At 31.8% G+C, this 14,225-nt stretch overlaps 1 protein-coding gene across 4 annotated transcripts in view; it reads left to right on the top strand.

The window, feature by feature from the left end:
- The window catches only part of LOC111641699 (inaD-like protein), a 73,248-nt gene that overhangs the window by 12,913 nt on the left and 46,110 nt on the right, over positions 1-14,225 (top strand). For 3 of the 4 annotated variants that reach the window (XM_023387903.1, XM_023387904.1, XM_023387905.1), the window contains one exon: positions 5,660-5,994. In XM_023387903.1, the coding sequence (XP_023243671.1) occupies positions 5,660-5,994 (335 nt within the window). The remainder of the gene's footprint in view (positions 1-5,659; positions 5,995-14,225) is intronic. The other variant, XM_023387906.1, reaches the window with a different exon arrangement.

Here is a 14,225-nt window from a genome sequence, read left to right as displayed (position 1 = left end):
TACAATAGCGACGATTATTATTTTAAAAAATTTTTGTTAGGCTTAACATCGATGAAAATTCAACACAAAATAGGTTAATAGCGATATACTAATATACTAATATACTAATTACATGGGATATAATAATATACTACACTAATAATGGATTTTTTCATACTTTTCGGTTATCCGACTTTTCAATTATCCGACCAACCCCAGTCTCCAATTAGGGCGGATAATCGAGGTTCTACTGTATCATGCTTGGATATGATCTTAAGTTTTTTATTGAGAGTAATAGCCTTCTTCTTCTTCTCACCACTAGCAGAGACACAGTGGGGTGTTTTGCAGATATAATGGGTATACTGTAAACTGTAAAACACAAGGCATAAGATGGCATATATATAAAATGTCTCAAGAAAGATCATTAATGCATCAGTAGAGCTGTTTGTATTTAAATTATAACCATTTTTCTGTGCTTCCATTTCACTCACATTGGCCATTGTATGTGCAAAATATTGTATGTTGAGGAGCATCTGTAATAATAATAATAACAATAACAAATTTATTAATTTTTAAAATTTCCACAGTTATTTATTTAAATAATAGAAATAAAGATTTAAAAATAATATTGAAAGTTAATAAAAATACTTATATATTTCAATTAATAACAATGCTGTATATTTAATATTATTAGTAACTGAAAGTATTAAACTATTGGTTTTGATAATTTTATTGATAAAAAACAATCAAGTTACAAAATAATAAAAATGAGTTAAGACTTTATAATTTTATAATGATCCTTATTTATAAATATAATTAAATAATTTTATATTGTTATATTTAAATATATACTATTTTTTAAAATTAGAGTAAAAGTAGAGTATTTATTAATATAATCATAACCGTTTATTTGATTTTACATAGTAATATATTAATATTAGTGTGATTGAAAAACAGAACATAGTGTTACTGATTTAACTATTAAATTATTTTGTATTTGTAAAAAATAAATTAAAAATCTTTAAAAATACTTGTATAAAATATATACCCAACTTTTTAAAAAATTTAAAATCATTTACATGCTTTTATAAAATTTTAAATTTTTTCAGTGATCAAATATCTTGGCGTAAAGACAGATAATACTGTAGACTATAATGATGATTAATTGAATAATTTTAGAAAAAACAGAACAATATAATAATTGTGCATTAATGTCATAAAGGTTAATTGTTAGGATGTAATTATATATTTTTATTCATCTACAATTACTTGCATATGACTTAATTTGGTGTTCTTCCCAGGCCCGTTACGAAGGCCATTCTGTCTAGCTGATTTTACTGATTTGCCTGGCTAATTAATTTGATGAATTGACATGTCAAAATAATGTTACTTTTAAATTGTAAAACTCTAGTTCCATTTCTGGAAAAATAATGCAGAAAAAACAAATCAAAAATATTTTTTGTTTCTGTAGCATAAAAGATTCAGAAAATGGAGAAAAATTTTCTAATTGAAAAAGCTAAAATTATTTTACTTCTGTTGGTGTAAACAAAAATGGAAAGTTGATAGCTAATAGAAAATAAAGATGGTTGTGACTTTGATAAAACAAAAGAAAAATTAAAATTAATTAAAACTTTCTTACAAAGAAACATAAACATACTGATAAAGTGAAAACAAATGCTTATTTCAGGATACCAAACATTCATTTTATTGAGAAACATTTTCATTCTACCTTGAGAACAGCTTCAACTGAAAAAAATTCAAAAAATGAATGATGTCTTTTACAGAAGAAAATCAGATCAAACAATTTTTGAATGATTGCTAAAAATAGTAAATGGTTAAGATCTGCATTCTTTTAAATTTTAAAAAAATTATATACATTAAAATTTTTAAAATTTTAAAGTATATAAATTCTTTAAAAACATAAATTCCTTACAAATTTAGAGAACTATGCATAAAAATTTATGAATTTACAAATCTTGGAAAATGTATGAATTCTTTACAGTGCAAGTAAAACATTTCTTAACACATAGGGACAAACAAGAATGATGGCATGTGAGCAAGGGTATCAAAGGAATCAGACATCACACATTGGAAACCATATGGTCCAAGTAAAAGAAAAAGTTATTAGACTGAAGGGAATTGATTAAACTTTGTAAGCAATATGTTTACAAGCAGGGAGAGATACTGGGTGTTTAAAACCAGTGACTATCTTGTAACTAAAGCTAACAAATCTTAGGTAGTAATTAAGTTAAGCAAATATTATAGAAGGCAAATCTGTTCTATTAACCTGATGGAGCTCATGTCTAGGTTTTTATTCCAATTTGGTAATATTCATTTACTATTACCAAAAAAAATTTAAATGATTTAATATATATTAGTATTGTCATTATTCATTTTAATATTTGATATTTTTAGAATAATTGTTTCCAAATTCATAGTTTACTCAGCAGTAATGCATCTCACTAGAAACAGTAAGAGAATTTGTTTGATTAACAGTACTGTTATTAGAAATTAGTATTGATGTCATATTGCAGCAATTTACATAGAAAAGTTGTGTGTTGGCAAAATGAAAAGATTTGAATCAATTAAGTTTTTGGTTAATAGAGAATTTTTAATAAAAAGGCTCAGTTAAAAAAATTATTGTGAATTACTAAGTAAAATTTAGTTTTTTAGGAATTAAGAGATTATTAAATATAAAAAAAAAAAACATTTTTGCATAATCTAACATTTCAAATTTATAAGCCAGTGCTGGTTTGATATAAATGGATTATATTTCCTTAGATAATTAAGTAAATTTATTTCTTTTTATCCTGAGAATACTTTTTAGCAATTTCAATTACCTTCTTCAGGTTCTACATAAATCAAATTCAAAACTTTTCATATTTATTTTTATATTAGAAAAGTAGAACATGAATAAAACTGAAATTACCAAAAATATTTGTTCTTGTAATAAAAGGTTTTTTTAGGATTAAAAACATCTCAATATATCTTACTACTGGGTTAACAACTGTTTAATATTGATAAATGATATCATGTAAAGATAATTGTAATATTTTTAATTTACAATTAAAAACATTAAACCTATAAACCAGCATATTTTTATAACAAGTACAAACGTTTTCACCCATGTTGAACAGCATCATCAGGCAAACTAATCACCAAATGCTGAAACAAACAGGATTGTCAAACATGTGTGCAGAGGGGAGCTGACATAAGATGAGAGAAACAGGGAGGGGAGGATAGTAAGATTTATAGTTGAAAGAAAGACTTCCACATTGTGGTGAAGGAGTTAACATCACGAAAATTAATAGCAGTTTTTTTGCAGGTGGCCTTATATATATATTTCCACCTGTTCAAGGTGTTTGAGAAAGGATTGCCTAGAAGAGTTATATAAGAGGCATGCTTTGAGGAATTCCACATTGATGTCGAGATTGGAGGTGTAGGTAGCCCTAATCCTTTTGTAATGGACGTCTGATGATCCTTGAGGTGGGTGTTTAAAGGGCATGTTTGTAACACCCATGTATTCTAAGTGGCAGCTGGATCTATGATTGATGACAGGAATAGTGTAGATGCCTGGTTGAAGGTACATGTCCAGACAGTCTTTAGCATTGCAGAAGAAGGAGGAAATTGGCCACCCACAAAAACACCACTACTGTTAATATTAATTTTTGTGATGTTGACTCCTCCACAGCATGGAAGTCTTTCTTTGAACTATAAATCTTACTATTCCCTATTTCTTTAATCTTATGTCACCTCCCCTCTGCATACATGTTTGACAGTCCCTGTTTGTTTCAGCATTTAATGATTAGTTTGCTTGATGATGCCTGTTCAACATGGGCGAAACATTTGCACTTGTTATAAAAATTTGCTTTATAGGTTTAGAGGTTTAGTGTTTTTAATTGTTATTTTTAACTTGATTTTACAATAATTTACAGTAAAATTTAAGAATTTATTGTATGTAAATTATATATCAGGTCAGTCCATAAGTTCCTGCGTATTTTATGACTTTGAGAAAAATCTTGTTTTGCTGTTAAAAATGCCAGTCTAATGTGATACTTTTTACACTGAAGTGTTAAATTGGATCTCATTCATATAATACTGTTCAGAATTGGGAACATTTCAGTTGTTTATTTTCGTTAAAATGGAAGTAACAGATGAATATAAGAGACATGTTTTATACTTTTTATTTTTAAGTGATGAGAATGCTACAAATGCAGCCAAAAAATTAAATACTGTTCATAATCAAACTGTAATTAGTGTAAGGACTGCGCAGAAGTGGTTTGAAAGATTTAGAAATAATGATTTTAGTGTGGAGGATAAGGCTCGTACTGGAAGACCCGTTGACTTTGATGATGATGCTCTCTCTGCACTAGTTGAAGCAGAACCATCTTTAACAGTTGATGAAATTGCGGAACGTTTAAATTCATCCCATGGAACTGTTCATAGACATCTACAACAAATCGGAAAAGTTTCAAAGCTAGGAAAATGGATACCACATGAACTGTCAATAGCTAACTGACAACAACGTCAACTGCTCAACTCAAAAGCTTCAACTGGGAAATTTTACCTCATCCACCATATTTGCCAGATATTGCTCCCAGTGATTATCATCTTTTTCGGAGTTTGCAGAATTTTTTAAAAGGAAAAACTTTTGAGGATGAGAACAATGTAAAAAAGGCTATTTCTGAATATTTTGATTCAAAACCGAAATCATTTTACAAAGACGGGATTAAAAAGCTACCATCAAGATGGCAAGAAATTGTACAAAATAATGGTGAATACATTATAGATTGAAATAAGATTTAATTAAAATTTTTTGTTGCTTTTTTTGTAGATAAAAATGCGCACGAACTTATGGACTGACCTGATATAATTAATGTGTATCTTAAAACTGACATTTTCAAGTCTTTATTTTGCCATCCTCAGATCTTCTACAAGCAGAAAGAGCTCCAAAAATGTTTAAAAGCAAATAAATTTTCAAGTCTTCTACAGAAAATTATCCAATTCTATTATTGTTTAAGAAATCATGAAATAATTATTTTAATATTTCATAAAGTGGACATTGCTTGATTTCCAACTTTTATTTGAATTCAAACTTTGGATGGATATAACTTGCAATAAACAGAAAAGATTAAAAATTTTGAATAAGTTTTGATGTTTTAACTTAATTTTAAAAATTTACAGAGATATTAATAAATTATTATATTTGTATTTTTAAAATCTTTATTTAATTATAAATATCTTAATCTTGAACATGCAATATCTTTTAATGTTATATGCTTAGAATTAAATGTTGTGTTTGAATTTTTGAAATATTTTTGTTTAAATCTTTTCATGATATTTACTCTTTTCTGTTTTTCTGTCTATCTGTCTATTTAATAATTATCTAAACTTAGACTGTAATGTTTGTACATTTAATATATGTAATTTGCCCTGATACTATGATCTGTTTTTCATTCCTCTTATCTCCAGCACGTTCATTTAATCCCTTCAGTGTTATAATTGTATAATTAATTTTTGTTTATTTATAGTGTATAATGATATGTTAGCATTACAGTGGTGAAATATAGTTTGTATTGTAAATGTTGCAATGTGCATGGTTTATTATTTATATCTATCTGGGTATAAAATGTATATGTGGAAGGAGAAAAAATATGTTGATTATTTTTCTGTTGCATAGGGAATGCAACATCCAAATTTGGTCATTTTCCTGTTAAATCATCAATTATAAACTGCCGAACTCGAACATCTGGTGGAACAAAATCACACACATTTTCATTGTCTTCTCATTTTTCCCATTACACTTCATCACGGACATCCCATTTTCCTAAATTGCCAACATTGCCTTCTTCTTCTCTCCTGGATGGCACATCTACATTACCAGAAGAACCTGTTGAACCTCCTGCTGATCCTAAGACGTGTGAAATCAAACCAGGTCAAGAAACAACAATAGAAATAAATAAAGAGAAGACAGGATTGGGCCTTAATATTGTGGGTGGCAATGATACTCCTCTTGTAAGTGTCGAAAAAAGCATTAACTTTTAAAATTATTTAGTTTAATTATTTTTAATCACTTTATATGTAAATAAGTCAATAAGTATTTCAAAATTAAATATTTTAAAACTACATATTGAAAATCAAACAAATTTTTTCATTTAAATAATTTACAATTAATTCATTTAAATAATACATTTAGTACAACTAAAAATAAAAAGGCAGACATTTATTAATANGTGTATATTTTTATTTTATATATATATATATATATATTATATGCTTGTTTGTGCTTTTATGATGTTTGGATGTCTGCTAGACTCTGTTACTTTATTTTAAAATTAATTATGTATTTGTTTGTATGCATGAAATTTTAATTGAAAAAACTTGTGCTTGAATGTTACTTTCAGCTTGTATAAAATTTACAGTATGCATTGCTTTTTTTCATTTGAATTTAAGATATTTATAAAATTTAATAATTTTTTAAACTACATAATATAATTTATAATAATATATTTTGCTTTTATTTTAAAATTTAATTATACTCTCATTGGCATAAAAGTTATGCACCCAGAAAAAATTATCAAATTACTGCAAAACTTGGCATTCAATTACAGAGTGTCCCAAAAAACTTATTCGGTCTTTGACTGACCATTACTAAAGTTTTGATTTAGATGTTTATTGACATAGATAATGCATAGTCTAATAAGTTAAATGAAAGAGAATTTATGGCACTATAGAAAACATTAGTCTTCTTAAACTGATTTCTTCTATTGGATTGATAAAAGGTGAGTACATTTTTTGGGACACCCTGTATATCTGAGACAGGTTTGTAAATGATTACCTGTTGTGGTCTGACTGTATATCAGGTAATGACATCCGACTGCCTTAGAATTACTACTCCAGAATCATATTAAAAGGTTCACAGAGTATCAGTGTTCAGAATTTTCAGGGTAATTAGTGCTTGGAGGTCTTCAAATGCCATCATTCATATATGGCACGGTCAAATGCATTTTGTACAGCTGACAAAGTTTGAGAAAGGCCACATCGGTGGGCTGAGGGAAGCAGGATGATCATTTTGCTAAATTGCTTGATTGCTGGGCCAATCTGACCTGATTTTGAGGTGTTGAGTGCTGTGAATACAGGAGAGTATATTTAGCAGCAGGTTCCAGATGCCCCAGACAAACCACTATGATAGATGACTGTCTGAGACAAGCTACCATAGTATCTTTGCCATTTGGTATGAGAATCAGTCATCTCTTGTAATGGTACAAGAATAATGATGGCAAAGCAATACATTTGGGAAATTCTGCACTTTTGTCTGTTGCCTTTCATTGAAAGTTACAAAGCCATTTTTTAGCAAGATAATGTTCAGCTGCATATAGCTAAGGCTTTACAGAAATGTCTCCATAATATCTGAAGATTTGTTGCTCTTTGAACATTTATAGGATCAGATGAGATATCATCTTTAGCCATCTATATATGAGAGATATTGAACAGCAGTTGCAACATCTGTAGGGAAATCTGTTGTAAGATAGCTTATAAAGTCTGTATTGCTACATGTATCCAAACAAGAGGAGGTTACACAGATACTAAAGATTCCTTTAAATTTTACAGTTTATTTAGAGGAAATTATCTTTTTGCAAATGATATTGTAATTACTTATTACCACTATCATTATGTTTACACTAATAAAGTTTCATTGGATTCCAACACAAGTTCTTGGTGCGTTACTTTTGTCATTGAGTATAGCGTATTTTTCCATTGAAACTTTTTTTGTTAAAAATGTAACAGTTTCAAAAATTATGTCTATTAAATAATGATATACATTCTGTTGCAAAATAATCAATGCATCTGAAAGCCAGCATGCAATAATAATCAAATTCTACATATGGAATGGTAGTGAAAAAATAAATAATTCATTACAATATCACAGCACAAGGATACTTCATTAAAGAGTAGTATCATCACAAATGCTATACATTACTTGTTCAGCCATCACTAACATTACTTGTTTTGAATTAACATTTGCTGATTTGCAACATTTATGATGAAGTTGTTGTTTAATGATGTATCCTTGTGCTGTAATGTTGTAGTGAAAAATAAAAAATTCACATGCAAGCTGGCTTTAAGGTTCTTCAATTTTTTTTGTAACAATTGTATATTTGAATAATAATAAATCACTAATTATTAAAAAGAATTTATATATGTTATAGTATTTCTAAAAGTCCTTCTGGATCCAATAATTTGAAAGAAATATAAATTCAGATATGAAGTATGTCTATAAAATATATTGAGAATACTGAATCCATTAATAATAACCTTAATGAATTGACAAAGGATAAGCAATTATTAATTTTTCACTCCTAAACCAGAATGGCCATATATATAAAATCACAATATGAAACAATCAGAATACAGGGGAGGTTAAAGCTAAAACACAAAATTATCATTCAATTTTTATTATAAATATTAAACATTATAAAAAAATGACAGAAAATATGAAAAATGTTATAAATGAAAAAATATTATTGGACTTCACGCCGAATATTGGATAAGCAAAGTTGAAAAAATTATCATCTAGACGTTAATAACCAACATCTATCGCTACAAACAACAAGTGCTTTCAACGAAAATATTTTCATCTTCTTCAGGTTAAAAGAACAGTTAATATTAGTGATGCCACGAATATTCGGCTACTATTCGGTATTCGGCCGAATGTTACATACTATTCGGCCAAATACCGAATACCAAATCATGAAAAAAAAAACGCACATATTACTCAAAAATGTATTTATTTTAATCACAAATTATTACATTTAATACTTAAAATCTATCAGTGGTAAGTTGTGATTAATGAAAACAATTTTTTCAGCATTTGTTGATAGCAAACGATTGCGCTTTTCCTCATAAACTATACCTGCTTCTGAAAATAGCCTCTCACTATATACACTACTGCCGGGAGACGATAGATAAATCTTAGCAAATTCTGTCAGGCTTGGGTACTGTTTTGCGTTTGCTGACCACCACTTGTAAAGGTCTGCCGTCCAATCTAGGCAAACAGTTTTCATATAAAAATCAATCTCATTTGCAATAGCACTTTTCTCCTCCACATCCTCATCATTTTGCATATTTTCTGTAGCGACTTCGTCAAAACAGTTCCAGAAACTGTCGTGTATTTCAATGGTTTTATCATTTTCATTGATATTTCTTTTCTTACGAAATGGAGAAGAATCATCATCCGTACTAGTAGACTCGTCATGACTAATTTTCAGAGCTTCTAAAAGAATTTTTTGTTTTGCTCTTTGCGTTTGAACTAATCCCAGGAAACTGGTTTTGAAACGCGGGTCAAGAAAAGTGGCAACCAGATATTTGTCATTCTCATCAAAGTTGAACCGTGTTTCAAGCTCAACTTGTAGTGAAGATCTCATTCTCAATAAATTTGGTGTTCTATCTGCAGTCTCTTCCTTTCCCAGGTATTTCAACAATGTGACAACATGTGGAATCACTTCAGAGATGCAGGAAATACCTGAGCTGGTTATTTTCGTAATCTCTTCAAACGGTTTGAGAAGTTTGATACATTGTTCCATTAGCTCCCACTGAGAAGGTGTTAAATTGTTTAAAGACTCGTGATCAGTTATGTACAAAGAAACAGCTCGCTTTTGTTCTAATAATCGCTCCATTAAATAATATGTAGAATTCCAGCGTGTGCTTACATCCTGTACTAGTTGGTGGTTTGGCAAGTTAAGTTCTTGGCGAATGCATTTCAGCTTTTCTTGTGCTATACCAGAGTGGTTAAAATGGGTAACAATTCGTCTCGCAGCAACTACCATCTGTGTTATTTCCGTTTGAGACTTTAGCGATTCCTTGACAGCTCGTTGCAGTGAATGAATAAAACAATTGGCAGAATCATATTCTGCGTCTCGTACACCTTTTATCATATTGGCTCCACTGTCATGGACAAGTAAATGGATCTTGCTATGAGGAATATTCCATCTTTCTGCAATAGCATTGAGTTCTTTTGCGATATTGGTACCAGTATGTGAGCCAGAAAATGGCTTCATTGCTAAAACACCATGTTCAAGAATAAACTCTGGAGATATCCAATGCGCAGTGAAACTCAAGAAACTCTGGTTATTGTGCTGACATGTCCACATATCAGATGTCACTGATACTGCTGTTGCTCGTGAAATACTAGATTCAATTTTATAGCAAATTCTATTATATATATCAGGAATAATTTTCTCGGTCATGTAAGTGCGACCAGGTATATTGTATTGAGGTACTGCCTTTTCCATAAGCCTTTTAAAGCCGACTCGTTCAACAAGTGATAATGGTTCGTTGTCTAAGGCAATCATTTCACCGATTAAATAATGATATTTTATAGATTTCAGATCATTAATATCCCATAACAATTTCCTTTCAGTTGTTTCCTTCAGAGTTAACTGTTTCTTTTCTGATGTACCTGGTACTACCAGTATCTTGGAATCGGTAGAAGTAAGAGTACCATCATTTTTGCTGCCACTTGCTGAGGGAACAACAGTTAACATAGCGTACTGCTCGGCATGTTTGCTTTTAAGGTGTCAAAGAAGTTGTAGCTGTAAACATAAAAAAACGAACACAATAATTAAGCAATGAAAAATCTGACATCAAAGAAGGGAATTCCCAAACACTACTAACTTAAACTTGTATTATTCTGGCATCACTTAAGCCTCTGAATTTCAAAGATAATAAATAAAATGTAGACTATATTTAAAAGTAAGACTTATTTATATCAAGTTTATCAATGAAATACCACGTGTGAAATAAAGTACCGGGCAAAAAAAAACAAGAAATAAAAAATTACAAGCGCTAAATACTAAATATGACAAATTGTTTCACTTAATTAATATGTAATAAGATTTTACTTACTTGCTTTCTTTCCTTCTCCGCCACGTGAGATCTTGTTGTTACACAGCAAACACACAGCAAGTTTATTATCTTCACTACAAATCTCATAATATTTCCAAATAGGCAATTTTTTATTAAATAGTGCCATTTTGTAAAGCTTTTGGCGAACAAACAGTGATATTTTTTAGTAATAAAAACTATTATTAACACAATTTGACGTAACAATGAGCAAATAACGCATGTCATGACACGATCTACTCGCAAATGAAACAAACCCTCTCTCACAATTTCTCTCCCTCTAGGCGGGACAATCTCACCCCACATTCTTAGGGATATGATTACATCACCCACCTGACATATGTGACAGAGCTGTGGACTGTCCATCAACACTTGATAACATCCACACACCTGACACATGTTACAATTGAACTTAACAACATATTTTGCCGAACATTCGGCGCTTCGGTCGAGAGCGTAGCTGAATATTCGGTATTCGGCAAAATCACTATTCGTGGCATCACTAGTTAATATCCTTCAAATTCAAATTACAGCAACGGCAAACCAGCATTGGAATAAAATCAAAATAGAACTAAAACGGAAAATTTAAAAGATGCGCGCTCGGTGCCGACTCACATGAGCAATAGATTATTTTGTGAGAATGCGGAGCTAGCGACGTTGTTTTAATCTGTTGTATAAGTTGACCCACAAGGAAGGCACATCCAGTGTGGGGGTGTTGCATGGATTTAGCACGCTGGTAAACAGCGCCTCCCATATATACAAGATGTTTCTGCTATCACACTGTTTGAGTATCCCCACCTGGTCCCACCTCGGAGTGTATTGGTGTTGCAATACCAATCTTGCCAACTCAGTGTCGCATCTACCCATACTAATAGATTGTTTGTGTTCAGAGATGCGGCAAGACAACATTCTGGATGTCGCTCCGATATACTGGGTATGAGTACCAGATGTTGTACTTTCCAATGGGATGGAATACACTCCAGACCGCTCTAGCACAGACAAAGGATCCCTGTCATTGCATAACACTCTTCTAAGGTTTGGCTGCGGCGACACTGGCAGGAAGATTGCATGCTGCCTAAAAATACGGCAAACGCGGCCGGTAATACGGCCACAGAATGGTAATGGCAGCTGGATTATCGTACATTCTTCCGAGGCCTGTAATGTTTTGTCAGGAAATAGAGATCCTTTAACCTTTCTAAGGATGTACCTGTACTTAGATCTAGTGTAACCCGCCACACTTACCGCTGCACTTATAGCTTCGAGCTCGATGTTGACAAGAGCTTGATTGGAAGACAACAAAAAGGCCCTTCTAATTAGAGGGGCGATAGCTGCGTTGATGTAGTGTTGCGGCTGGTACGCGGTGGCAGGGATTAATTATCACGGAAAATAAATACTTTTGGTTCAACGGGAAAGTATACCTACAGAACCAAGGGGTACCTATGGGCTCTCCGCTCTCTGCTATATTGGCGGAATTACTCATGAGGCATGTTGAGCAAAGAGTGTTTAGCTTCCTCCTCACCATAGCATACCCACTATTATATCTTAGATACGTGGACGATATCATAGTAGCCTGGCAACACACGGAAGAGGAGTTCCATATCCTCAAAAATTTTCTTATGGAGGTTTATTCTACCATCAAGTTTATCTGGGAAAAGGAAAAGGGAGGAGAAATTGCGTTTTTAGATCTAAAGATCACCAAAGCCCAGGGTGCGATAGTGTTCTCCGTGTTCCATAAGTTCAACAGCATACCTCCTTTAATCCCTGCCACCGCGTACCAGCCGCAACACTACATCAACGCAGCTATCGCCCCTCTAATTAGAAGGGCCTTTATGTTGTCTTCCAATCAAGCTCTTGTCAACATCGAGCTTGAAGCTATAAGTGCAGCGGTAAGTGTGGCGGGTTACACTAGATCTAAGTACAGGTACATCCTTAGAAAGGTTAAAGGATCTCTATTTCCTGACAAAACATTACAGGCCTCGGAAGAATGTACGATAATCCAGTTGCCATTACCATTCTGTGGCCGTATTACCGGCCGCGTTTGCCGTATTTTTAGGCAGCATGCACTCTTCCTGCCAGTGTCGCCGTGGCCAAACCTTAGAAGAGTGTTATGCAATGACATGGATCCTTTGTCTGTGCTAGAGCGGTCTGGAGTGTATTCCATCCCATTGGAAAGTACAACATCTGGTACTCATACCCAGTATATCGGAGCGACATCCAGAATGTTGTCTTGCCGCATCTCTGAACACAAACAATCTATTAGTATGGGTAGATGCGACACTGAGTTGGCAAGATTGGTATTGCAACACCAATACACTCCGAGGTGGGACCAGGTGGGGATACTCAAACAGTGTGATAGCAGAAATATCTTGTATATATGGGAGGTGCTGTTTACCAGCGTGCTAAATCCATGCAACACCCCCACGCTGGATGTGCCTTCCTTGTGGGTCAACTTATACAACAGATTAAAACAATGTCGCTAGCTCCGCATTCTCACAAAATAATCTATTGCTCATGTGAGTCGGCACCGAGCGCGCATCTTTTAAATTTTCCGTTTTAGTTCTATTTTGATTTTATTCCAATGCTGGTTTGCCGTTGCTGTAATTTGAATTTGAAGGATATTAACTGTTCTTTTAAATTAATATATTTTATTCATAAGTTATGATAACAGTTTATTATAATGTACAGTACAGTACATGAGCAGTTTATATTCATTGACCTTACCAACTCATTGATCCAACTTTTTAGCATTCTCTATTTGTGAATAAAAAAAAAGTTTCTAAATTTTTCCTTTAAAATAAAAAATTTTGTCTATTAAATTGAAGGTCCACTGTAATATAAGTAAAGATAACAGAAGTAAAACAATAATTTTAGGCAAATCATATGACAATAAAAGAAAATAATTTTTTGCTACAAGTAATAGATATGTATATATCCATGGTGCGGTTTACTTTATATTACTTTAAAAAATCAATTTTTCAAAAATATTTCCTCAAAATTGATGAAAAAACTTTATGGGTTAATTGTACATAAATAACCCCCGTTTTTTTGCCTGGACCGCATTTAATCAGACAAAGCTTTTATTCGTATTTTTTATTTATTTTCTATGCATTTCGGGTGCAATATTTTCTTGTAATTTGCACCCCTCTTCAGGATTTTTACATTTCTATAAATTTGGTAAATTTAATTATTACATCGGTAAATTACTACAATAGTTATACAATGGTTAACTAACCTGTTTTAAGTTTTAGATCGACATCTGCCCAGTGTTGATGTTATGTCCCCTAAGGCATTTTTAGACCGTTTCCCCCTCTTTTTGTTTTCTTTCCCTTTAGCTCCTCCCATTT

Source organism: Centruroides sculpturatus, unplaced genomic scaffold (genome assembly GCF_000671375.1).
Source record: "Centruroides sculpturatus isolate CEXI.00-Female unplaced genomic scaffold, Cexi_2.0 scaffold1558, whole genome shotgun sequence".
Taxonomy (NCBI): Eukaryota; Metazoa; Arthropoda; class Arachnida; order Scorpiones; family Buthidae; genus Centruroides; species Centruroides sculpturatus.
The sequence above is the reverse complement of the archived record's forward strand: the minus strand, read 5'-3'. Positions and strand labels throughout refer to the sequence as shown.